At 46.8% G+C, this 26,718-nt stretch overlaps 2 protein-coding genes across 2 annotated transcripts; both read right to left on the minus strand.

Annotated features, from left to right (window-relative positions):
* Positions 1 to 981: 981 nt before the first annotated feature.
* NEUROG1 (neurogenin 1) lies at positions 982 to 1,518 on the minus strand. The gene has a single exon (XM_071759173.1). It carries the CDS (start codon positions 1,516 to 1,518, stop codon positions 982 to 984), a length of 537 nt encoding a protein of 178 aa, XP_071615274.1.
* Positions 1,519 to 16,874: 15,356 nt separating this feature from the next.
* CXCL14 (C-X-C motif chemokine ligand 14) lies at positions 16,875 to 25,838 on the minus strand. Its single transcript, XM_071758857.1, has 4 exons — positions 25,502 to 25,838; positions 24,568 to 24,673; positions 20,343 to 20,453; positions 16,875 to 18,062 (listed from the first exon to the last, which is right to left on the minus strand). The coding sequence occupies exons 1-4, from the start codon at positions 25,563 to 25,565 to the stop codon at positions 18,047 to 18,049; spliced, it is 297 nt and encodes a 98-aa protein (XP_071614958.1). The 5' UTR covers positions 25,566 to 25,838; the 3' UTR covers positions 16,875 to 18,046.
* Between the last annotated feature and the right edge of the window lie 880 nt (positions 25,839 to 26,718).

Here is a 26,718-nt window from a genome sequence, read left to right on the forward strand (position 1 = left end):
AGTCCTGAGCACCAGCTCAGCTCCTGCTCTCTTCCTATGTATCCTGATGGGTCTTTGATCCATTCTCTGCTTGACTCTGGGGCCAGCTGATGTTTGCAGGTAACCACGTGTCTGTGGTGTGGGAAATGCTATATTGGCCTGTGCTGGCTGTCACCTTAGGGTGCCAGCTTCCCTTCCACCCCAGGCTCTTTCTGATGAAAGAAAAACCTTGAGCTGAAGAAACCAAACTCCAGAAGCACTGCTGAAATTCAGTAAAAACGTTAAAAAATTTTATTTACAGGGTAAGGAACAACTTCTTAATTAAAAAAACCCAACAACACCCACTTTGATAGGAGGCATAATAATAGAATAAAGCTCTTTATGTACAAAAATACAATTTTCATATGAATGAACATCTTGAATAAATTAAACCGCTATCTGGCCCGGGTGCTGAATAACCCGTGTCTGCTCCTGCTCTGAAGCAGGGCCGCCGCGCTGGGGGTCAGCATCTTTAATGCATGAGCCTTTCCATTTCTCCGGGGGGCGCAGGGTCCCATCGGGGCCCGTGCTGGCCCCCCACCCACCCCCTAATCCCCTGGAGAGGCTGAGCCGCCCTGGGCGCAGGGCAGGAGGGATGCGCTGAGCCCCCTTGCTGCGCCCCGGGCAGCATCGACCCCTTTAAGCCTTTTCATGGCATTGTCAGGGCGTTCAAACCAAATTTTCATGCTCGTTTTTCTTCGCTGGAGAGCTACAAATTGTAAAATTGACTTTTCACCTCGTCTGCGGCAGCAAATCTGTCGCTTTTCTTCCCGGTTTTCGGTGTCATACGGGAAGCGAGTGGGGAGAAAGGGCTGGGGGGGGGGGGGGGGGAGAGCGGCGGCTGCAAAGTGCAGCGGGAGGAGGCACCCCCAGACGCACACACCTCCTACGCCCGCAGTGCTGGGGCGGTGGGAGCCGGAATCGCCCCGCGGGGCAGCGCGGAGAGGCGCGGAGTTCTGCGCCCTAAAGGCAGGGAGCGCCGGGGGGAGCGGCGGCGGGCAGCCCGCGGAAAGCGCGCAGGCTGTCGGGGGGCGCGTAAGCGCAGTCCTCGGAGGTGGCGGGGCTGCTGGGGCCGGAGGCGGAGGCGCAGAGCGAGGGGGCGGAGGGGGAGCCGGTGGAGAGCCAGGAACCGGCATCGCTGCCCGGGCTGGGCGGGGGAACCCCGCGGAAGGCGGGGGGCGGCGGGAGGCACTGCTCGGCCAGGCGGAGGGTCTCGGAGAGGGCCCAGATGTAGTTGTAGGCGAAGCGCAGGGTCTCGATCTTGGTGAGCTTGGTGTCGTCGGGGAAAGTGGGCAGAACGCTGCGGAGTTCGTCCAGGGCGGCGTTGAGGTGGTGCATGCGGTTCCGCTCCCGGTCGTTGGCTTTTACCCTTCGGCTGCGCTTCAGGGTGTGCAGAAGCGCTTCGGTGCGCGCCCGCGCACGGCCGCGCCTCCTCCTCCGCTCTCGCGGAACCCCGGGAGGTTCCGCACCGCCGGCGCTGCTGGCCGCCTCTGCGGGCATCCTGCGGGAGGAGAGAAGACGGAATCGCCGTCAGCAGGGGGGGTGGGAGAGAGGGGGAAAGGTGCGAAGCGACTGGGGAAGGGGATGGGGGGAGAAAAAATTAAATAACTAAGAGGGAGGATGGAGATGGGAGAGCGAAAAAAGAAAAAAAATTACTGAGGAGAGAATGGAAGTGGAGGAGTGGAAAAATAATTGACTAAGGGAGGTGGGGGAGACAAAAAATTAATAAATAAGGGTGGGATGGAAGTGGGGGAGAGAAAAAACTAATTAACTAAAAGGGGAGATGGAGCTGAGGTAGAGAAAAAAAATATGGGGAGGATGAAGGTGGAGAGAGAAAAAAAATAAGACGGGGGAGACACAGAAAACAAAAAGTTTCTAAGAGGGGAGATGGAGGTGGGGAAGAGACAGAAAAAAAAAAAAAGCCAACAGTAAAAGGGGAGAGAGAAAAATCATAACTAAGAGGGGAGGATGGAGGTGAAGGAGTGCTTGGCACTGCGACACCGCGCAGCGCAGGTGCCGGCGTCCCCCGTACTCACATGGAAAGGCACTCCCAGGGATGCAGTTAAGCAATAACGGTATAAAAAGTATAAAGCAAGAAAAAGCAAGAGTTGGTTTTGCTTTGGTATTTTTTTCAAGGGGGGATTTTTTTTCCGCTGGAGAGGGAGTCGGGGCGGCCTTCAGTGGGGAAGAAAAAACGGCAAAAAAAAAAAGATGCAAGGAAAAAAAAAAAAAAAAAAAAAAAAAGCTCTCGGCGGGGAGAGGCGGGGCAGGAGGGGGACACGCGACCGCTCTTGTCTTTGAAGTGCTGCGGGCTGCGATCCGCTCGTGTGAGCGGCGGCTTTGGCACACGACGGCGCGGCAGCCCGTACTTATAGCGGCGGGGGGACAATGGCCCCGTGGCCGCCCCGCGGGGCCGCGCCGAGGCGGCAGGTCGGCCCCGTGCGCCGCGCCCTCCGGAGCGTGCCCGCAATTACCGCGGGCAGCCGCGCATCTGCCGCGCCCCCGGGGGAGGAGGGGGGGCCAGGGGACGAAGGAGGAGGGGGGTGTCCCCCTGCCCGGGCTTTTGTGTGTCCCCCCCACCCAACCACCCAGTGTGTGAGGGAAGGAGGTGGCCGCACAAAGCGGGGCAAGGAGAGGGGGGGGGTCGGTGGCCAGCACGGGGGTCACTGGCCCGCTGCGGGCGGAGGGTCTCTGGTGCGAGTTCAGATCCCTGCGAGCAGGGGTTTGGAAAAAAGCACTTAGTTTGGACTTCAGAGGGTGAGCTGTGTTGGGGAATGTTTTTTGTTTGTTTGTTTGTTTTTGGTTGGTTGGTTGGTTTTGTTTGGTGGTTTTTTGTTTTTGTTTTTTTTTTCCCAGCCGGATTTCTTCAAGTTTTCTATGCACCTTGCAGTTTTTATACGTGTTCTCATCAAAGGGAAACTCTGAAATGTTAAAACATTTAGCTCAAAGCAGGTCTTTCCCCCCTACATTTCAGAGGTGAATATCTACACGTGCTTTGGCTTTTGTGCACTTCACTTTGAAAAGGGTTTTGCAGGTGTCCAGAAAGCTAAAAAACTACAAATTATCTTAGAAACTTAAGTGGTTATGAAAGTACACATAGAAACCTTCTCTGTCTCTGGATAAAAATCAAGAACAGAGCCATTTTTTGCTGCTTCTGCTAAGTGCTCAGGTATCCCTGCTTAGCACTTTGGCAAGTGACAGTCTTATTCGTGGCTCAAAAGTTTCCTAATTCTGACATCTGGCTGGCTGTGTCCTGCTCCCGGGGCTGTAAGGCAGTCCCATTGTCAGCACCTAGGTACTTGCCTTTCTGCAAGGTTTTCAGTTTCACTATCAATAGCCATTTTTAGACTTCTGTGCCTAAACACACACGTATTTACATGATTCCCCCGTCGTTAAATGCGGATTCTTTCCGTCTCCTGTGATTTACCCCTGTGACTTTGATAAAAAGGGAAAAACTGACAGTGAACATTCTTTATCTCTGCCTCTTAAGTTCAGACAAATCATTCTTTACTTGAAACTGAGCTAGGAGCTTGCAAACAGCATTACTCCTGCTTTCCACCCTCCTCACTTTGAGATGATCCATCACACCAACCAAAAACCTTCTTTGTGCCAGCAAGATCACGCGCTGAAGTGAGCAATCCAAAAAGCCTTGGGTGATGAATATTAACGAGCCTCAAATTAGCAGTAGTTTTTGCTCTCTGCATATTTTTTTTTTTTAAATCACCTTGATATGGCTACAGACCTTGGGTGTGGGACATAACCCCATCAGGCCAAGAGATGGGGCTTGGCTGACCTGCAGGAGGAACTGAGCTCCCTCCATCACAGGCCCTGCAGTCAGGCTGATGTTTTAAGGGCCTGTGCATATATAAACGACTTTGCACTAAGTAGTTCTACTCACTGGGTTACTTCTGTCCTTAAGTGGTGGCACAGTTAGAGGCCGTGGTTGGCAGACAGAAATTGGCAGTGGAGTTTCCAGCTTGAATCAGAAGAAAGAAGGGACCAAAATTTAAAGGTTATGGAAGCATATGGCAAAAAATGTTAAACTTTTGTTAATGTGCACTTTGTATATAGTGATATAAACTCCGGTGTTGTCTGCAACACTTTTATTGTCTTTTGTTTAGGCGTCTTCCAGCAGTCAATAGTTTATTCATTAAAATGTTTATGATTCCCTAGAGTTTCACAGACTTTGGCACAACCGATCACTTGTCTGAAAGTTTGCAGTGAAAGAGCATTATTCATTAGTCCTTATCCATCATTTGCAGTTTGTCATTCGTTATTCTCTTGTTTTAAAAGTTTGTGCTCCAATCAAGGAGGGGAGAGAGCACCATGTGTCTCCGTGATCAGTCACAGCCATGAATAGCCAGAGCTGAAGTGAAGGTTTCACAAACAACCCATAGGCTGAAATTTGTTTGCATAATCTATTCACTGCGTACTTATGAATAACGAATGCATTCACAGAACCAGAATTGTTTCAGGAAGCCTTCGCAAACAGAAAGAAGTGCTAAATATCTTGGATAATTTATTCTCAATGAATAATTCAACCAGTTCTATCGCAGCCAGTCTACTAATTTTGCAGATAAATTATTCAGCCAACACAGATAAAGGCTCTTGCACCTTACGGGTTTGCTCCTTTGGAAGTCAGCTGGAAGTTTCATGAGGTTTTCTGGGATTGGGAAAGAAAAAATCCCCAAATGAAGCAGGACCTTTGATTTCAAGGAGCACAGAGTATGTTCTGAGCATCTCACTGATGGCCTTATTCTGATTTTTAGCCTTTGATATTAACTCCTCTGCCTTGAGGTAAGCACATCTAGGCTCAGATAGACTCATGGAGCTCATTAGTTTCATATTTTGAGCTCTAAGGAAGCTCACCATAAAAAGTTTACCGTTTGCTTTGAGACACCTTGCATCATTTTAAAAAAAAAGAAAAAGAAAAAAAAAAAGAAAAAGAAGAAAACAATCAAATGAGGTTTTTGACTGTGGAAACCATGAAGCACAGCTGTATTGGCCCATTCTTTGCTGCACAGGATGGCTAACTGGTCACTGGGAATCAGAGAAAATTGTTGTGGGCTCTCCCAGTCCACAGTTCCAGCAAGGAAAAAGCTGATCCATGGGAAGATAGGATTCCCTGGTCAGTGTTCATTGTACCTTGTAAAGGGAAAGAAATGAAATCACCAGTGCAATGGCTCTGTCAGGTGGAAGATGCTTCAGAGAAGTTCAAGGTACTTAAGTTTTCTTTAAGATTGAAGATGCACATCATTGCAACATCCCCAGCTCCATGTTTTGTTACAGTAGTACATGAGGGCTTAAACTAGTGCTAGGATGAGAGGCAAAACAATATTTCAACCAGGAGCATCCTACTTTTTGATCCCTTGTTGTCTGAAAGCATGGACAGAGAGAGAAGGCAGAGCTGCCTGTGGAAGATGCTTTGAAGTGGAGTGGGACATTTTACAGGGCATGGTGTGATAGGATGAGGGGCACTGGTTTCAAACTGAAAGAGGGGAGATTTAGATGAGATATTAGGAAGAAATTCTTTAGTGTGATGGTAGTGAGATGCTAGCCCAGGTTGCCCAGGGAGGCTGTGGCTGCTCCATCCCTGGCAGTGTTCAAGGCCAGGCTGGATGGGGCTTGGATCAGCCTGGTCTAGTGGGAGGTGTCCTTGCCCATCCAGAGATCTGGAACAAGATGATCTCTAAGGTCTCTTCCAATCCAAACCATTCAGGGATTCTGGGAGTTGAGGCAACATGGCTGGTGGCAAAGCCATCACCCTGGGAGCAGAAAGCTTGACCCAGTGCCTTGCAGGGAAGAAGGATGAACCTCTCGAGGTGTCCAGGTTGCTGCAACAGCAATGTTAAAAACAGATAGAAAACCTGAAGATGGCTTGACGGGCCATTTTGTCACCCAGTGCTTGTGTGGGGATGGTGCAGAGTGTGGTGGCTGCTGATCCAGCCTGGGCATGGGGAACAGCCAGATCCAGCTCCGTGGAGGGCTGGATGTGTAGGGATGGACATACGGTGCTGTGCCCCTGGGACCTGTCACCCGGCCGGAGTCAGCTTACAGCTCCTTGCCTGAGGCTACTGGAGGGTTCAGGGGTTCAAGCCTTGGCTGCTGACTAATGGACAGCCCTCAAAGTCCAATATTTGAAAGGGATCTCAGCCTGCAGGGCGGCAGCATTAACCCCTTCCAGTGCAGGTGCCTGTTCTCCTGCTGGGAAAACGCCTGGGGAGCAGCTCAAGGGCTTTATCCAGAAAAAATCTGGCCTCATCTCCTACCTGCCCACAGTCAGCATGAGGCCTCGGGCTGAGTAGTGGGGGCACCAGTGGGAGGGGAGCAAGGGGCATCATCACAAGGAGGGTCCCTGAGTGTCAGGAAGGGTGTTCTGGCCTGGAGGAGCCAAATTTGCTCCAAAATCCCACACAAGTGCCTGGGAGCAGTGGCCAAGGCTCAGCTCCTCCCCAGGGGAATAGTGGGAATGTTTTATTTTCAGGTTTTAAATGTGTGATGCAACATTTTCCTTCTTTTTGGAATGGGGGAGAGACAAGTAGGTAAACGATTGTTCTGTGCAAGCACAAATGTATTTTGTTTGTTGTAATTAAAATGTTTTAATGAGACAACCATAAAATCAACCATTAATTATTTTTTTTCAAACACTTCTGCTTCCTTTTGAGCTAGGTCTATTTAGAAATAGTTTAGAGAGTAGCCTGCAGTTTTATTCTTTCTCTGGTATTATACACAGGAGTGGAGAAGTCATTTATAAATAATTACACAATGTTTTGGGTCTTTGGGTTTGTATAATATATCAAAGCGATTAGTACACGCATTGTTCCATTGTAAATGGTTTTTTTCCCTTCCTTTCAGTTTCACTTGCCTTGTCTTCTATCTAAACCTTTTTCGTGAAATCCTTTGTCTTCCTCATTCTTTTAGCTTGTTACAGTGCAGGGACATTCTTCTTATTCAAACACTCACAGCATGAGCAAAGAAAGCTACTTCTGTCGCATCTTAAGTTTTACCATAACTTTCTGGCGTTTTCTTTTCTTTCAATTTTCCCAGACTACTGATAGGGTAATGAAGAATTATAACATACATCAATTATTGTTGCTCACGGTGTATTATGCTCCTGAATTCAAGGGGAGATAAAGAGGGGAGTTGGGGGGGGGGGAGAAAAAAAAAAAAAAGCATCACTTTTCTGTGGTTTTGAGGCACATGAGAGAGAGGACTCGAAGCAGATTATTTATAACATCTTTCTGAGCATCGATTATGTTTGACTCCTGCAACCACTTCCTTGTCCCACTGGTTTTATGGCCAGAAGGAGTCATTTTTGTGTGTGGTAGCTGCAGCATTTAACTTGTTTCTTTTATGAGGAGCCCAAACAATGCATCTTCAGGCCAAACAATCTATCTTCCCGAATAATAGCCCAAATGTCACTCAAGTGCTCAGGGCTGGGAAATATATGATCATGGTAAAGGGCCTCAGGAAGAAAGAGTGGAGCTGGAGGGGTTTGCATGGGGTCTTCCTGCAGTTCCCTGGTGCAGAGGTGCCATCTCCCCCAGTTTTGACACTGGGTACCCCTGGGGAGCTGGACTGGACCTGGAGCAGGTGCTCAGGGATGCGACTGAGGATTTGACCACCCTAATCCAGGTTATCCAAAGAAAAGGCCCACACCCCTCCGGTGTGGTCAAGCTGCTGGGATGTACTCCCTGCCTGGTCCTTCACCAGCCTCCCAGCTACCACATTAACTGGGAAAAATGAGATTAGGATGTCACCTCCTAGAAACGAGCCCTTCCCCCTCCCCATCTTATTGTGTGAGAGGTTTTTCTTCTCTTTATCTCCCTCCTTCTACTTTCTCCCACCCACAATTCCCCATCTTTTGTGGATTTGTATTATGTTAATTGAAGTTAGAACACTTATCCTAAAAGAAAGGGACAAAATTCATTGACCACTGTGTGGATGAAATACCCCCAACAATGTGCAAAGCAAGAAGCTTAACTACAGTGCTGAGATGCTCAAGTTTGCTTTTATACCTTCCACAGAAACAATTCTCGTTAATGAGAGTGGCTTTGATTGTTTTTTTTCTTTTAACTGCGATAAAAAGAACCTGAAAGAATTGAAGCACCAGAAGGGTAGGATGAAATTGAGCCTGGATTTTTGGGGGTGCCTCTTGGGGTCCCTCCTCTGGCTCCGGGGGTGGAGTCTGGGGATGGGGAGGGGGATGTTCTAGGACCACCGGCAGCCTGCGGGTCCCCCCCACCCCGCTGCAGGGGGCTGAGGGATTTGCTGCCATTTGCATAGCAGGTGTTGGGTCCTGGCCCATTCTTCCTTAAGGGAGTTTTAATACAGGATAAATTACTGGGAATTAGGAGGAGGCAGGCGACAAGAAAAGCTCTCGCGGAGTCTTCTCCCGGCTGCGGCAGAGAAAATGGAGAGAACGGCTAAAGAAAAGGAGAAAATCCCCAAAACAGCAGCTCTTGCCCCAGCCCAGGGATTTTTGGGGTGTGCAGGGGTTGGGGGGACCGCTCCTGAAATTCAGATTTGAACTGAGGAACGCAGTAATCCCAAAGACAGTAATACGATTACTGGCCTGAGGATCTTTGAGTCAGTAGGTCTGGTAGGGGAGTTTAAAATGTTAATCCCTGGTATAATCCCTTCCCTGGCATTGTGTGTACAAGGGCTGAACCCGTGAGAGAATTGCCTGTTTCCTTCCCCGGGCTGCAGGGTGGGAGGGCAAGGCTGAGGAACAACCTTCCCAGTGATGAGCACACACCAACACGTGTGTGAACACGTGTACATCCACGTGTGCATGCAGCCGTGTACACACACACCCGTGCACACACATGTGCGTGCCCACACACACGCACGTGTGGACACTCGTGCACACACAGCTCTGTGTGCCTCACACCTGCAGGGACAGCACCGAGAGGTGTTTGGAAATGCCTGTGACTGTCCTGGTTGGGGTCTGCGTGTGTGTCCTGGTTTTTGCACTTCCTGACTCTGGCTGTGGCTGAGATGAAGACAAATTGTTCAGAACAGGGCTGGTGGCCACTGCTGCGTTCGTATATACAAGGAAATTTACATCTGCACACAAAACTGGGGAGGAAAATCGGGTCAGCCGTGTTCCCAGGGGGACATGATGAAAATTCACCGTCACACCTCGGTCACTGCTCTGTTCTGTCGGTTCGGGTTCTCGTACGTAGGAGAAAACCCAGATGTTTCACGTCCTTAAGCAAAGAGTCATCCTGGGATGGGTTAAAAGGGAAGGGGACAGCCCCAGCCCCCAGCCCTGAGCCCTGCTGGCAGACTCCCCACACCCTGAACCCCGGGGGTGCAGCTTTGGGCGCAGGTCCCGCTGCCCTGTGGCCATGCGAGGGCCGAGGGTGACACCCCAAGGCACAGAGCTGCAAATTCGGCTGAGCCAGGCGGAGGATCCGCATCTCCCCGGGCTTCGGAAACCTCCCCGTGAACGGGGTTTATTTAGTAAAGCAAAACTTGCTCTAGTGACATAAACCCCCTGTGCTTTCGTCTGGACTTATGCTGTTAATATGTTTCTTCTACTGCGTTGGTAAAAATAGATAAATATTCTTTCAAAATTATTATTATTATCTCACTGAGATCGTTGGGTGACCTTAAGGAGAACTGTAAAAACTTCTGAGGGAGAGAAGTGGCATAATGAGGTTTTCCTTGCTGAGGGTTGGTGGTTGGTGACTGTTTTATCTGTAGTGGGTGCTGAGTTCTGGAGTTCAGGGGAGGGCAGGCAGGGCTGGCTGGGCAGGGGAGAGCTGGGAAAAAATGAACTTAGCAGGTGGGAAGCCAGGCAGGAAAGCTGGAGGAGGAGATTTAGTTTGGCTTAAACAGAACATGATTTTTAGAAAGTGTCAAAGTGAAACATCTGGTGACTGCCAAATTAAGATGCTTCAGTGAAAATGCACTGAAAAGGTACCCTGAGTCTTTTAAAAGTAATCCTCTTGGTTTTGTTTTGGCTTTTTTTCCCCTTTCCTGCACCAACTCAGCTTTCTGAACGTTTTCCACTGTTTTTCAAACAAATTTCATTAAACTCAGCTGAAAGCAAATGATAAATAACTTGCAGCTCTGCTCTGCTTTCTGGAATTTAAAGGAGTACTTTGCACAGAATTAAATGGCCTCTGGCTACCCATTTAACTGGGCTGCTTTGCAGTTCATTGCCTTTGTATTATATGTGCAATAGATCTTTTCAAGTTCCCCTTCTTGAGGGACAAAAACACAGGTATGAACATCTTAAATTTTAGCCTGAACCATCCCTCCCCTGTTATTGCAAGCAGGTGAGGGGCTCAGCATTGCTCTTCATTGTGCTGAAAGCCAAAAATCATCTCTTTCACTATGTTTTATGTTGATGTCTCAGGGTATAAAAAAGGAAAATAAAAGCATATTGTTGAACTACAGCAAAGGAAAAATTCTGCAGGAAGATGCTGCATGTGCTGTGCTTTATCCCTGGAGCTGAGCTGTGGAGGATGGGGTACACAGCCCAGCCTGACCCACAGTTAGGGGGCCAGAATAGTTTTCAAGGTATTTAACAGCCTATGTTATTAGTGCACATTTTTCTTTTGGGGGGCTTTAAATTTGAGGTCTGGTAATTAGTGTTTTAGAACTGCTTGAAGGTATAAAACTCTAAATAAATACAGAGTACTAATTCTACAGGCAAGGAATTAGTGGAGCATCATGAGTAAGGGAAAGTAAATGTTGTCCTAGGTGAGGTTTTGGTTTTTTCCTCGGGGCTGTATGCAACCCCCCTGTAACAATTTCCTCTGAAACAAGGACTTGGCTAATGAGAGGAGACAGGTTTGGGTGGTGTGGTTCCCTGAACCTCTGCTGCAGGGACATTGCTTTCTTTTTCAATGTAAACATGCCTTAAATGGCAATAAATTCTGCTTTCCCAGATAAATAGCAAAATAGGTGCAGTTGCTAATTATAAATGAATGTACTTCTTCAGTCTATAGACGTCCCTAGTTTTTAACTCTCTTGGGTAAAACCCAGTATGTTTTTTCTTTCACCTGAGGTTTAACCCACAGCAGGTCTTGAGCTCCTGTCCATTTAATCCTGTGGGAATCAAGAGAGAATTTCTCTGGAGTTGGTGCAGTTTCTCCAAAAGTGTCAGAGCCAGGCAGAGCTCTGAGCCTCTTGCCCCACTCTGCAAACAGGGGAGGGGATCTGACAGGGCTGCAAAATCCCTGAAAACCGTAATTCACAACATGGCTTTTTTATTACTTGTATTGGGGGCCTTGTGTATATACAGATGGCTCCCAGCCCAAAGAACATTTTTTTTTTTTCCCCCTAAACTCAAACAGCGTATGACTTTGGTTTTTTATAGTTTTCGGTGCTGGATGTTATTTATCCTCATTAACCTCTTAACGACCCCAGATATCTGCCACTGCATGCCAGGTGTTGCGAATTCAGCTCTTAATCTCCCAACTCCCCCCACAGCCTCCAGCAGTGAACAAGAAAAACTCATTTTTCCCGGCCTGTAAGTGATAGAAATAGCCACAAGGTGTCAACCTTTACCAAGCTGCAGCTCGGAGGGAGCTCTGTTCCCCTCCGTAGCAGCGGGGATGGAGAACCCTGCGCTGAGGCTCTGCTGGAAAACCCTGCTCCCTGCTTCAGGTAAGTGGGGAAAAAAAATATCCCCTGAGGCTTTTCTAAACACGGAAAATTTGTTGTTTTACCGCCATTCTTTGCTTTATGGGCGTTCTTTGTTTCTATTTGAATTCTCTTGTTATTTTTCACTGTAAGCTTTAGCCAATTTCAATGTTCTTTTCTCGATGTATAGAAAAGGGAATGGGACTTTTAAAAGTGGATACTACAAAAGAGTAAGGTCCCATGTGGGTGAAGAAAAGGAGCATTATTAACTCTTTGTTATATTTGTGCCTATATAAATATCCATGTGTACATGTGTGAGAAGGGGGTCCCTGTGGTGTGTTAGTGCAGCTCTAGAGATCCCTATCCTGTCCCTGGAGCTGTGCACCCAGTGCTCCCCTCCTGCACGTTCCAGCATGCTGGAATTGCTCTTGGAACAGAGCAGCTGGCATCCTATCAACTACTGGGATTATCATGGAATATTGAGAGCTGAAGCTCTAGGAAAATGGGAAGGAGGTTGGTTTTCCTAGGGAAAACCACATTTTCTGGTTTGTGTTTTGAGTCCAGATTTTGGAGCTTCCTTCTTTCCATCTTCTGGTTTTAACTCCTATGATACAAGCAACGGAGCCCCCAAGCACTGGCCCTGTTTGGCACATGTGGCCACTTGCTGGGATGGGGCCAGCAGGACCAGCAAGGGGTTTTGAGCTGGGGCTTTGGCATTCTTGCTCTGTGGTGTAAGCCAAGCACCTGAGGTCAACTAAGGTTGCTGCTGACTTTGTGTGACTTTGTGTTTGCCTTTCCATGTGTGGTGTTGGTTTTGTTCTTCCCCTCCATCCTTTTCTCCAGATCTTTGAAGAATGTTTTCCATTAAGTTTTTGTTTGTTTGTTTGTTGGGTTTTTTTTTCTTTTCTTTTTTCTTTTACATGACATTTTCCCTCTGTGGATCAGCATTTCCAGACATGTAAATATCCAGTATATTGCTCTGTACCTTTAAGTGCTGAATTTTTTATCTTCTGGGCAACACCAAACTTCCTCTGCCTCCTGGCAGGTGCTCCCCTTGGGGATGCAGCATGTGGTGGTTCTGCTCTCAGTCTCAGGTGTGCTGTGCTTATCAGGTGCAACTGCTTTCTGCAATTTTTAAAGATTTCTAAGTGGTCTTAAGGATTTTCTACTTCTTTTTATCCAGGAGCTTCACAGGGTCAGGGCTGAGGGTGACGGTAACAGCTGTGGCAGTTTGTGGTCTGATGGCATCACTTAAAGCTGGGTGTGATGTTCTGCCACCAATTACCATACTGAGGAATTGGATTTCTCTTTTTAATAGTTGCATTAATATGCAGCAGAAACACCCTGCCAGTCGCTCACAATTTGAATGTGAGAGGTGGCACTTGGCGAACTGGTTCTTGCTGGGGAGGAGTGGCACTTGACTGGGAGTTACTGGTCCAAGAAGGGAACTGAGGAGCTCCAGGCTGGCTTGTTTTTCCTAATGTGTTTGCAGAATTGCTAAATCCTCTGGTCTTAGAGAGGAAGCCAAAGTAAACCCCCAAGGAAAAATGTAAATGCTGCAATTATGAAGGTAATGGAAATGGAGAAGTATTTTTTATGCAGCTCAACGGAATGGGCAGTAATGAGGCAAGAATGCTGAGGGATGAAGACAAAAGATATTTCTTCCGGGATTAGAAAGGAGCTCAAAATTGCCAAAGCCTACTGGAAGGAGGGAAGCCTGTTGTAGCATTTCTTTTCCTTTAATAAGCTTCTCTTTCTGGGAGTCCTGATTGTTCAGATGTAGCACACTAAGTGCCTAGTAACCCAACAAAGCTTTGATTGGTGGCTCTGCGGAACGATTTTCTTTTCCTTGCAGGTTTTTAACCGTGGAAAGGGACAGAGATCAGTTGCTTCAGAATCCTTAATTAAACCAAACAAAGCCAGGCAATTAGAGCTGTGTTTTGCTTCTGTCATCCAGCAAATCTTGCAGACTTCAAAACCCTTTTCTTGCTCCGCGATTTATGATGTGAATACATCATAATTATTCCTCTAGTTATCAGCCTGAAGTGAACATCAGCAGGTTGGGGTTTGGTTTTTTTTTCCTTTTTGTTTTGTTTTTGCCCTGGGGGAGGTTCTGAAACCCATCCAAGAGGAATTCACCAACCTCTTTTGTTGTGCAGGAAGAAAAACAAAAACATAGGCGTGGTGATTTTCCCAGGCCTTGGCTGCCTGCCTCCCCATCACTTCATGCAATGTCATTCCTGTCTCCAGGTCCCCCATGCCTGCTCGCAGCAGAGTAGCTCCTGGTGGGCTGGATGCCTTCCATGTGTGTGTCAGAGCTGTCTGCTCACAAAGCTGATGATGTACACAAGCAAAAGAGGAGAGAAAAATCGGAGCATTTGAGTGCTTCAGAGGTCAGCAAAAGGACCAGAAATAGAACTTGTCACTTATTGGTTATAAATTCTCAGGGATGCTGTCTCTACAAAGTTTTTCTTCCAGGGAGCTTGGCTTTGTTTGGCTGGCTGGGACCAAGTTCTCCTATTTAAGCACTGAAGGTGATAGTGTGCATGTGTGAGTTATTCCTGTTTATTCTGCTGGAAGGTTGGATGGTTTGAAGACCAGGACCCAAATGCAGTTCCTGGGGAACAGCATCTGCATGAGGTCCTGGTGGCATGAGGGAGAACTGCCAGGCAAGAAAACCACATGGCTTGTTTGTTAAAGGTTTTGGCTAAGTAGTTTGGGAATGAATCTTCCAGGGATTGTGCTGCAATCCAGTTTCCCATCCTGGTGTGATGGATGGGGCTCCTGTAGGCATGGTGATAACCTGGTGTCCTCTTTGCCCTTAGTGTGGATGTTCTATGTTAAGGGGCTAATATGACTGTCCTAACCTCCGAGAATGTTTCCCAAAACACAGCTGTGTTTTCTTTTGAGGGTGTCTTACACCTGAGTGAAAAAAATGCAATAATTGAATCTTTCCATGCAGAGCTGGGGAAGGGCATTCCCAGCATTGCAGTGGACAAGCAGGCTGCAAGTTGATTTATAATGCAGACTGTTGAAGGCCTGTGGAGGTGGCCCCAGGCTACCTGAGAAGGTTTTTGGTTGCCACTAGATGTCATTTCAGCTCTACTTTCTCTAACTGCTCCTTAAGAGCAGCCATCTGGGCTGGGAGGTGCTGGCCATGACCCAGGTACTGCTGGACGCTGTAGTGCTGTGGGGTTGAGGAGAGCAAGGGTGGGGATAAAACCTGTGTGGCTGGGGCCTCCCAAACATCCCTTTGATCTCTCAAGGCTTTGTCCCACATACTGCTGGCCAGTAGAAATGAGGCAGCTTTGGAAAGCACAAAAATTACATTTGTTCTTATTCTGTATGAATGGGGGCCCAGAAGGGTCCCAAGCCTGATGTATTTAGAGCATTTCTGTTGCTGTAATGCTACTTTCAACTTCCCACCAAGGATTGAGGGGGGGTGTCCCTCCCCCCCAGCCCCCTCTGATCACTTTCCTGTCACACCCTATGTTTGGTTCCACAGTGCTGATCCACTCGTAGTGCGAGTCCACCTCTCCCCCCTCATGGATAGGGTCAGGAAAGATCTCCAAGCCTGTAGCAATCCCATGGCCTCATGCCTTGATTTAGTGGCCCTGGGGGAGCTGGGGCACAGGAGGCAGCTGGACCTGCTGAGAGCACCAGGCTGTCTTGCAGAGACCCCCGAGCAGCTATCGCCTCTTAATAAACTTCTTGGCCATGGCTGACCTAGTCCATATATGAGCAAGTGCAAGGCAAGTGGTGAAAGGATCTGTATAACATTACTAATCCCACGTAGCTCTCTCACCCAAAAGGCAAGGCAGGTCTCCCTGCTGTTGTGGCCTTTCAGTGCAGCTGTTTGGTTCGCCCTTGGGCTTTTATTAAAAATAAAATCTGATAGTGCTGTTTCTGCATGGGCCCATCCTGTGGGTACCCGGTGCCCCAATGGAGGCTTGAGGGGCTCGTGAAGGTTTTGTGTGCAGGGCTTGGTGCTCCATCTCTGCAGGGTGTTGGGGAGCAGTTTTGCAGGGTGGATGAGGCAAAGCAGTTGCCAACTGCCCTCCTTGGAGGCTCTGTGATGGGTTTGAACCCTTGTGATGTAAAATTGGTGTTGGAGTGAAGGGACTGTGAGGTCCTGCACCCCAGGATACTCATTATATAAATAAACATTTTTGTAAAGGAGGGAAGTGGTTTACATCTTGAGTACATCGCAGCTACCCTCTGACATGGGATTTCCCTTTACAACTGCAGTTTTGGGGACATCCAGGGATACTTCTCCTGTTTTGGGACCATAACAAACCTGCCTGGAGATGTGATTTTACAGGCTTGGAAAAACCACCTCAGGGTCACAGTTCTTTCTCTTCCTGGTTCCAATTCCTGTTTCCAGAGGTTCTGTTTGAAGCACAGATTCCACGCTGAAGGGAACACATGTATTGACCCAAATAGTTGATTTTCTTTTAATCTTCTATTCTAGCAAGCAGAAAACCAAAAATGAAACACAGAGTTTCCTCTGTGCCCAGTTTATGCTGGTGGTTTTGGTCTGCCAGATGAACCCAGAGCTGAGAGCCAATTGGATGGGCTCTGCCTTGTTCAGCATTCCTGGTGGAGCATTCACCACCTCTTGTGCAACAGTATCAAAACTTTTCCAGGAAATACACTGCCCCGAAGTCACTGAATAAGCACAAACCTTTTCTTGAAGTCTGTCAGCATGTTGAAATCAAACCTCCTCAAGGATTTTGTTAAAATGTGACTCAAGAAAGGAGAGGGCAGCCTGGCTGGCCTGTGGATCTGAGTTTGTCTAGAGATTGGGGTCAGGTGCCCAGCCTGAAGCTGTGCCTTGCAGTCAGTATCCCCAGAAATTTAATTTCTTAAATACTTTGAAAACATTCTCAAGCTGTTTACTAATAGGCATCTGAAGCTTGAAGTTCTATCCTTGTTCAGAATAGGAAAGTGTTTTGATATCTTGCAGCTTTTTCTCTTTTGTCTCTCTCTGCCAGTGTAATATCACATAAATAAATATATGTATGTGTGTGGGTTGGTTTTTTTTTTTTTATTTTAGCAGGGCTGCTCAGGGAACATCAGGAGGTTTTTCTGCATTTAACCTCTTGCTGACTTTACCCTTCCTACCTCTTGCTTTCTTTTTTAGCTGGGGAGTGGTGCAGGAACCTTGGTGGGTGCAAAATCCTTCCCTTAAGTAAATTCAAATTTCAATTTGAATGTAAGATTCAAATTGATTCAAATAAATTTCAAATGTTAGATTTTTTTTAAATATATTTTTTATTACTTTTTTCTTTTGTCTTAGAAAGAAATATGAAATCTGCATGCAACCTTCTAAATATTTCAAACATTTAAATAGCATATGATAATTTAGCAGTACAGTACATTATACAGAAAGATAATATAGGGAGACTTCCTATAGGATATTTACAAATGAAAAGGTAGTTTTGTTATTTTAAAAAGAGGAATGCACTGCTTAACGTTGAAGTATTACATTCAAAATAATGGATATGCTGAATTGTGACTAAAACATATATAGATATTTATATGTTTGCCCTATCATATTGTTCATAAAAAGGAACCTTTTAAAGGCTTTTTGTTGCTACAAACCTAGGAAATCATACACGATAGTCTTGAAGCTTAAAATGTTTCAGTACTGAAGCCACGAATTTTCTGTAAGAACTTCGGGTGAAAAAAAAAAAAAAAACAAACTAAAAACCAAACCAAAACTGGAAACATTTTCTTAGTAATCAAAATAATGTTGAAATGGTTTCTAATGCATGAAAGGTTACATGGGAGATATGATGAGCTTCACCTTGCAGCAAGACCTCAGGTCCATGAAAGAAGAGGTACACAAGTGATGTTCATGCTCATTTGCCAATGTGCCAAGGGACCTCATTCAGCTCCAGCCACCACATTTCAGTGGCATCTTCCCCAGCAAACTCATCTTTGGTCCCTGCTTTGACCACGGTGGAGGCTGCAAACGTGAAAAGCAGCCACTGCACCAAAGCTTACCCACAGCCAAAGGGTGAGGGGCACAGCTGCATAAACCTTAACAAACATTACTGTTTGTCTAATGAGCTTATAAAGCTCGATTGCAATCATAGTGAAGTATGAATGAATAACAGTAACAAATAAAACCCACAACCCCCCCTCCCCCAATATAATCACTTTAAAATGAAAAGCATGAGTATTTTTTTTCTCCAATCTCAGTACAGAGCAGACAGGTGTGAAATCTGAAGTGCAACAGATGCTTGTGAGATCTGGAAGCCTTTTTGCACATGGCTATAAAATGTAAAAACTGACCCTTGGTAAAAAGTGCTTTATAATAATATAGAATTTGTCTTATGTCTGTGAGAGAGAAATAATCTTCTGCAGAGCTCAGTCCTATGCCAGTCAAGGGAGTCTGCTCCATTCCTCATGCTGCTTCCTCTTATTCTTCATAAACCCTGAACAGAAGGAAAGCCAAGAGCAAGATGTTTAAACTATGAGAGAAATTACTCCAAAATAAATAATAAAAAAAGAAAATAATAAAATCCCTCGCAAGCAACAAAAAATACCCCAGAAACTGTATTTTTACCCTTTGTTTAAGTAAATTATTGACTTCAGCAACCAGATTTCTATCCATAAAGCATATGGGAGGAGGGTTGGACTCTGCCACCTCTGCTTCTTGCAGGCACATAGCGAGTTACATGCTCTGCTATGGTTATCAGGATGCAAAAGATGAAGAAATCCATATCTGCTTATGCACTTTTAATCTCTGGAAAATACCTGTCTCATATAAAAAATGTTGAAAAATCTTATGAGTTGTATATAGGTAATAAATTGACAATATCTCCTATGTTCGGAATAATATTACACTGCATGTTATTTTTCTGGTTTACACCCTGAAGAGGTCACTTGGCAGCCTTGTTTTCTGGACAGTCCTAGTTGTGCCGGATCTTTGGGTGAAACTGCTCTGCCATGGCATGGGAAAGGGAGGAAGAGATTTATATATTTATATATTTATATATTTATATATTTATATATTTATATATTTATATATTTATATATTTATATATTTATATATTTATATATTTATATATTTATATATTTATATATTTATGTATTTGCCTTTAAATTCCCTGTATTTTCCTGGAGAGCAATGAGTAGGTCTGGTACAGCTGGCACTGAAGGCGTTGACAAATTATTTCTTATGAGGATTTGGTTTAAATCATGCTCTTTGTGGATGAAATAGTTGAAATTGGCTTGGATGCCCTGCTTGCCCCACTAGCAGTGTTAGGGACAAGCTGGGGGGGACACAGGGGTGGCATGTCCCAGGCTGGTAGCTGGAGCCTCAAGGATGATGGGCTCACAGTCCCTCTGCCTGGCTCCAGACAGTCTCCCTCCCCTGGCTGGACTGTGGGGAAGCCTCAAGCTGACCCTTATTTTTCAGCCATGGAGGAGACCACGAGCAGCATTGATATCCACAGGCAGGAGGTTGTCTGCAGCACACAGGCCCTGTTCTTTGCACGGGGCAGCAATCTGCTCAGGGTAAACTGACACATTTCCTGAGTGCATAAGCCTGGGGCTGAGCATCCTTCATATCTTAATGATGGCCTTATTAAAAAACAAGCCACCAAGAAAAAAAAACCAACAATAAATGAAAAAACAACAAACAACCCAAAAAGCAGTCCCCCCTAAAACACCAAAAAAACCCTCTAAAAATTTTTAGAAAAAAAAAAAAGGGGGGGGGGGGGGGGAAGACTCTAAATATGTGGTTATAAAGTAGTCAGAGCTTCCCATGTGTTCTGTTGTGAAGCAGCTGTCAAAGAGGTGGGAGGTAGGGGCCATGGGGCTGTGTTGGACCTCAGCTCTGGAGCTGCTGAGATGGGGCTCACTGCTTGCTGCCTCCATTTGAGCTCAGTTTTGGGGGCCAAATTCCCCATCAATTGAGGAGGAACAGGGTTTGGTGGGGCAGTACCGCAGACAGAGGGGTTTTCTTGGCCCTGGTGGGGGCATTGGCCTGGTTGGGCACCTCCCCTTAATCCCTTAATTACAGATAGGGCCATCAACCATCAAAAATTCATGTTTTTCACTTTCTTCTGTCTATGACTGGCTTACAAAAAACAAAACCAAAACAAACAAACCCCCTCCTGTTTGCAAGGGAGAAGGTGGTGGAGCACCTGAGCAGCTGCTTACTGGTTTTGGTGGTTTGTGGGGTTTTTTGTTGTTTGTTTTTTTTCTGGGAATGATAAGGTAATTAGAATTGACAAAGGTCTGCATCACCAGGAATTGAAGAGTTTTGAGGTGATGAGATTAAAGCATGACAGGACATTCTCTCCCCAGCTCTGCTGACTGCTTCCCTTGTGACTGTGAGAAAGTAATTTAGCTTTTCATCTTGGCTTTTTACCCATAGAAAGGAGGTGTGTGTGTGTGTGTGTGTGTGTGTGTGTGTGTGTGTGTGTGTAAATAACAGACCATCAGCTAATGAACAGTTGAACAGAAAATAATTACTATTTAGAGGCAGAACAGCCTAATCCTAAAATAGAAGTGAGGACTGCATGTGACAGACAATAAAAAATATCAAGAAAATCCATCTATAACTGTAATTTTGGTAGGGAAACATTCTCTCTGCTGGATGGAGACTTTTCAGTGTGTGGATTTTTCTGGGCTCTGAATGCTGCCGATTGCCTGACTTCCCACCAAGACTTTTCTCCCTCTCTCATCCCAACAAGTGTGTAACTTACCTGCCTTTCTCTTTCCATACTCTGTACCACTTCAGCAGCCTCACCGTGTTCTGGCGTTTGGGGTTTAAGCAGTGCTGCTGCTCCCCTCGCACCCGTGTCCACAGGGTCACACTGCAAGGCAAGAAAAAATAGGTTTGGGGGAACACTACTGCCTTTGTCCCACTCCAGGTGAATGCTTGGATTGGTCAGTGGGGTCTCGTCCAGGTAGGGGGAGAGTTTTGCATGTTTTAGGGCAGACATTTGAGTTTGTTGTAAAAATATTGGAACAGATCTTCAGCTGTTACCCATCAGCACACTGCAATATTGTCCACTACTACACTAGACTGTACCAGATGAAGACTTACCCGCTGGTTTTAATCAGTGGGTTTGCTCTTCCTGTCTGTTAGATGTTTTATTCTGAGTTTAATAGCTGATTTAATTAGGGTTTATCCAGGCAACCACAAGGTCTTTGCATGAGGAAATGGTTCCCGTACGCTCGGCAACGTGGCGTCCAAGAGCAAAGATCAGACCTGGGTCATTATTTTTTGTCTTCTTTCTTTTTTTTCCCTTCAACCCACAATATTTAATTCCTTGCACATGGTAGGGTGCCTGTGTGTCCATCAGATTAGCTCTGAGCCCCAGGCAGGCAGTCCTGGGGGCTTCAATTTCCTTTCATCACAGGCTGATCCGTCTTTCCTTGCCAGCATCAGTGGCTTCATGTCCACCTTTTGTCTGGACAAGATGTGCTGGGAGGCAAAACATGGCAAAAGTCTTCCCATCATTTTGGGTTTCTTCCCAGAGAGCTTTCTGAAGCCATCGCTGGTCTGTCTGGGTTATGACAGACCATGAGCTGCTTCCCAAGAGGATGGCTTTCCAGAAACATCAAGACTGCTTTCATTTCTCAGGGCTCAAGATCAAGCAGTTTTCTATTTTTCATATAAATTTTGTAATAAAAAAACCCCATAATTTTTATTGATATTATTAACATTCTAGGAATATCATCCATAACAGAGGATATGTGCCTGACTATAAGTGAAGTTGCCTGCATGAGCTCAGCTGAGGGTCTCTCCATTTTTCCTATTTCAGTGTTATCCAAGGTGCTCTAAAAATTGTTTCCAGACAATTAACTTTCCCCTGCTCCCCTTCTCTGCTTCCCCTCCATCAGGTGTGAGCTGAAGTCACCAAAAGGCAAGGTGTGATTTTTTTTCATGTTTGTTTCTGGGAGGTGGGAGGTCTCCAAGAGTCTCTCTGGCTGCAGAGCTTGGAAAGGGAAGGATCACTCCTAAAATCCCTGGCCTGTCTCTGCTCCAAGAGTGCTGTGAGAAAACCCCTCTGGGGATCAGCATGCGTGTGACAAGGGCAGGTTCCTACAGTTTTGAATAGAAGTGGGACCAATCCTTCACTTAAGGCACAAGACATGCAGATGTCAAGGGACTTAAGGTCAGCATGAAGTTTCTCCATCTTGCAGCCACCTTCTTGGCTGTGCCATTAGCACCGGCTGATGCCAGACCTTGGCTTGGCTGTCTCTTCAGGCAGACCATAGAAAGTGTTTCCTCAAAGTGATGGACAAGCTGAATTTTAGGAGGAATGGAGCAGAAACACCTCTGAAAAGCAGCAAGCCCTATGTTTGCACTAGAAACAGCAGAGGACAATTCTGGATTTACCAGAGCCTACAATCTGAGGAGAAGGAGATGCCTGGTTTGCTTCTCAGGTGAACAACCAGAGCTCTTCTCAGGCTGAGATGTGGTACTTTGGCACACACATGGATTTTCTGCTTCGATGCTGGAGCCTGGACAGCAGAGATGTTTCTAAGACAGCCCTCTGGGTCCTGTGCAGTCCACGGTGCTGTGCTCAGGGGGTTGGGAGGGATGTGCTCAGAGGATGAGAGGGATGAAGGGATGGAAGCACCAGAACTCAGTGTGATACCTCCACTTGGGACATGAGCTTCCTCCAGGGGTGAAGGATCTTGGTGGCTGCAGCTTTCACCTGGAGCGTCTGAAGGTCCCTGTCCCAAAATCCTCTCGGTACACCCCTGCCCCCAGGGGTGGGATGAGCATCCCTGGGTCAGTCTGTGACACACACACACCCCCTCCCCAGAACCCACCTCATCTGCAGGGATGGTGGGGCTGCACCCCTGCCTGCAAACACCCTGTTCCCTGGGGCAGCAGGGGCTCTGGTCCCTTCTGCAGGGACTGCCACCCACCTTGGCTGCCTCTTGTGGCCCCAGCAGTGCCCGTTTCCCATCGGCTGCTCTCACCCTGATGCTTTCCTCCCTCTTAGGGTGGGGCAATGGAGGGAGGGGGGGGGGCTGGAGCCTTTCAGGCAAGAAGAGTTAAACCTCCCCCTGTTTTCTGCTGCTTTGCTTTGTACAGGATACAGACACGCACACAATTATTGCTGCATATACTTGAGAATCTTGAGAGTTCTTTGACTGCGTCTTGCCCTGTGCCACAGCTCTGCTGGGGGGGTATAGCCAAAGAAAAATTCCTTCTTAAACAGCACCTCCATACCTGCTTTTTCTCTCCCAAGCATAATTTATATCCCATTTCTCCTGTATTAAAAGACATGAGAGCTTTTGAGGAAGGCAGGAAGGAAACCAGCTTTGACAACTCATTTTAGATGATCACCCCAGCAACAAAAACTCAATTGCAGGAATTTAGCTCTTCTGTGCCATGTCCAGAGGCTCCTGAATCGATTGGTTCCCAGAATATTAATTTCAGTTTGCTTTCAGTGCTGCTTTCAGACTGCCTTGGGGTAGCTAGAAAGGCAGTGAGGGAGCCCTGCCTGCTCTGCTGGCAGCATCAGTGATGGGACAGCTCTGTCCCCTCAGCCACTGCAAACCCAAGGCAGCTCTCTGGGGTTGGATAGCATCGCTCAGCATCTGCAGAACTATCCAGCTGGGAAAGCAACCCACTCATGCATAGTGTTCCGGCTTTCCCAACTTTCTGGTTGCAAGTGAAATGTGGCATTAATGAGAGATTTATCCACTCCCCCCTTTCCTCCCTGCCACCAGCTGCTTTCAGGCAAAAGCCTGGAATGGGATGTGAAGCGAGTGCTCCTCCGCACCATCCTTTTGCTATCAAAAGGTCAAAACAAACAAAGCAAAGCTGCAAAGAACCAAATCGTGCAGTGATGGTCTGCAAGCATTTTTCTGTTCAGGTCAACATCTGCTGATCTGGGATTCAAAGAGGTTGGTCTGATGTTTGTTGCTTGCAGGGATGCTGGTCTAAATCTGGAGGAAACCTGGGAAGCTTGGCTCTCTATTTCCCTTCCACCCATGTCTGCGTGGGCAGGATCAGGCTCCCGTGGTATCTCCTTGTTTGTGCTGGACAGATGAGAGAATTTGGCCCTATGGGCATTACAAAGCCCCAGAGCTGGTACATGTCTCATGGACAGGATTCCATGAGACCCTGCTGATAAAACACCAGTGAGGGAGCAAAACCCTAGAGTGAGTCCATGGCTTGCTGGGAGTGTTCCTGCTCCTGGGACTCTGTCCCTTCTGAGGTGACAGAGGGGTTCAGTGCAGTCTTCCTGCCTCATTTGCTCTTATGGTCCTTTTCCAGTCCCATGTGCTATTTGGATGGTGCTTTGTTGGGGGATTTTAAGATACCCAAAACAGGACAGAAAAAAAACCCAACTAAGAGCTACCTATTTAAAATGTAAATTCCCCAAACTTCCTCCTTTTGAACCAGTCCAAAATCCTTGAATCTGTGTGGGGTTGATGAGTCCCTTCATTGCTGTGAGATTTTAGGGCTGTATTGGTCACAGCTTGCAGTGAGACAGGGAGGAAAGTGTTTTCTTTTGTGCTAGGTAATCCCATCAAATGCAAGGATGTGGCTTTGGGACAGCACAGGCAAAAATCTGACCATGGTTGGGATAAATCATCCTTGTAGAAACCAAGATTTGCTGGTGTTTTTATCCTTATAACTTGAGTAAATAGTTTTGGATTTTTCGACAGCTCAGAGTGGGGTTTGTGCCTATCTCTACTTGAATAATTATCATTATCCTTTTATTTCTACCTGTTCTGTAAATATTAATTTGAGAAAAAAATTATGTTGAATAAGGATAGCTGGGGTTTTTGGTCAGAACTGTACTTCTTATTGCATCTGATACAGCAAACGCCTGTTCCTAGAAATTAGCATGCCAGGGCATGAGGAAAACACAGAACAAAGAAGGAACTTGCAGTCTAAGGTAAAGCAATTCAGCCGAGAGGGAAACAGAAAGCAGTAAATGAAGGAAAACTTACATAATCATCTCTTCCACGCAAAACGGGTACCTTGGTTTTATTTCCAGCTTCCGTACATTAGAGAATCTTATTTTAGGACCTTTTCTCGAACATTTGCACTTTACGCCTACAAGAGAAAGCATTTTCTCATGTGCCTGCAAAGCCTCCTGCATACCAAGCGTCCCTTCCCCGCCAGCCTCTGTGCATGCACCAACTTCACTTTGCTTTTTCAAGCCTTGGTGGGAAAAGCTGAATTTTGCAAAGCTGTTGAGCTTAAAAGAAGTAATATATATATATATTTTTTATAGCCCATGAAAAGGTAGTGACTCTCTGGGCAGCGTGTTTTTAAAGCTTTGTCAAGGTGAAAGCTTTTTAAAGTGCACCTGCTGTGATTAAATGAAATTGTATTTAATAAAATGAAAGGGTCAAAATTTGCTTGAAACTGAGCAAGCAAACCCACATCTCAGCTGCTCTCTCATTCACTCCCATCTCTCTTGGACTTTGTAGGACTTACAATGCTGTCTCCTTGCACGGATGCTGTGGTGCATTCGCAGCCAGGCAAAAGCTGAGGTTTTTTGAACACTGTTGCTGTGCACAGCATGAAATGCACACTGGCATGTTTGGTGGAGTTCGTGCTGCCACATCACATCCAGGTCTGCTCTAGTTACCCCCTGGAACCCATCTTCAGTTTCAAAGGTGATATTCAGGCAAAATCCTTGAGTAATGGACAGCACTGCTTGACCTCCCAGGTGAGGTCTTTCAATGAAGACAACTTGGTGGCATCTATTTTACCTCTATTCCACCTTACTGCTACCTTACCCACAGATAGAGTCCACTGCTTTTCCCAACATGCAGGGGGGCAACTAAATACAACTCTGAGCTAGCAAGAGCCAAATCAAAATGTCTGGAAAAGCTAAGAGATTTCCTCGGGAATAAGCAGAATAAACCCACTTACCTTCCACGCTGGCTAAGCACATGGCGATGAGGAGCAGGAGCAAAGCTGCTGTCAGGAGCTTCATGGTGAGGCAGCCGGTACCTGGAGAGCGATTTTTAAGGGGCTTAAATATCTTGGGGTTGGTCCCCCAGCTCGCCCCCCTCCCCGGCTTGTCCCCGATGGCTTGATGTCACCGGGGAGAGGTGCGCTCTGCCTGCGCTCTGCCTGCGCTCTGCCTGCGCTCTGCCTGCGCTCTGCCTGCGCTCTGCCTGCGCTCTGCCTGCGCTCTGCCTGCGCTCTGCCCCTTGTCCTCTTTTAAAACAGCTCCCGCTGCCCTGGCTGCCGGCTCATTAATATGCAGAGCAACTCCACGGCTCCCTCCGCTCCCTGAGCCCCGGCGGGGAGGGAGGGGACCGCCACCCTCTCCCGCTCCCTCAGCCCCGGGGGTCCCCTCCCCTCTATTCCCCCCGCAGCACCCCGGGTGGGATGAGCGCAGGGGATGGAGTGCCTGTTCCTGCCCCCCCCCCCCACCCCCCCCGGGACCTTTCTCATCGCGGGGGGGTCGGGCGGTGTTTTTGTGAATGGGACTGCTAGGTGGAAAAAAAAAACTGAACCCACTCCAGCCCAGGCTTGGCAGAAATTCCTGTGCATCTTGGAAATAAGATTTGGAGAAATCTCACCTGGAAAAGGGTGTCACCTATTGATTTAAATATTATTCTCTACCTCGAACAGGATCCCAAATCTAAAGGAAAGCTTAGTGGACTAAATGGAGGGGGGGGAGAGAGAAATCATTCCTAAGAGCATTCATTGTTAGGCGGGTTTAGCATGTGGAATGTTTCAGGAAAGATTAGAGTTGCTTTAATGAGCACTCCAGCAATGTTCTGCTCTGTGAAGAGCAGGGTAGTGACACGCAGGGACTTCATGGATGTAAAGACACATTCCTTCTCCCCTGCTGAGTCTGTTTCTGATTTCAGCAACAGCTAAAATGGCATCTTTGAATTCCAGAGTCTAGATTTGTGCCTGTGTAACTGAAATATGGGTAAAGATCAGAGACAGGTCCCTAATCTCCCTCACAGTGATGTATTCCCAACCCAGTGCAGCTCAATGCTCCCACTTCATCCCAGCCCCTCTCCCACCACTTGATTGCCTACCCATCCATGTTACTAAACTGAACCCAGCCGTCCCACCAGCTCAGGCAGGGCTTGGGAAGGACAAACCACACATTCCCAGCTCCCTTC

The sequence above is a fragment of the Heliangelus exortis genome, chromosome 15 (genome assembly GCF_036169615.1).
Source record: "Heliangelus exortis chromosome 15, bHelExo1.hap1, whole genome shotgun sequence".
In the NCBI taxonomy this organism is placed as follows: Eukaryota; Metazoa; Chordata; class Aves; order Apodiformes; family Trochilidae; genus Heliangelus; species Heliangelus exortis.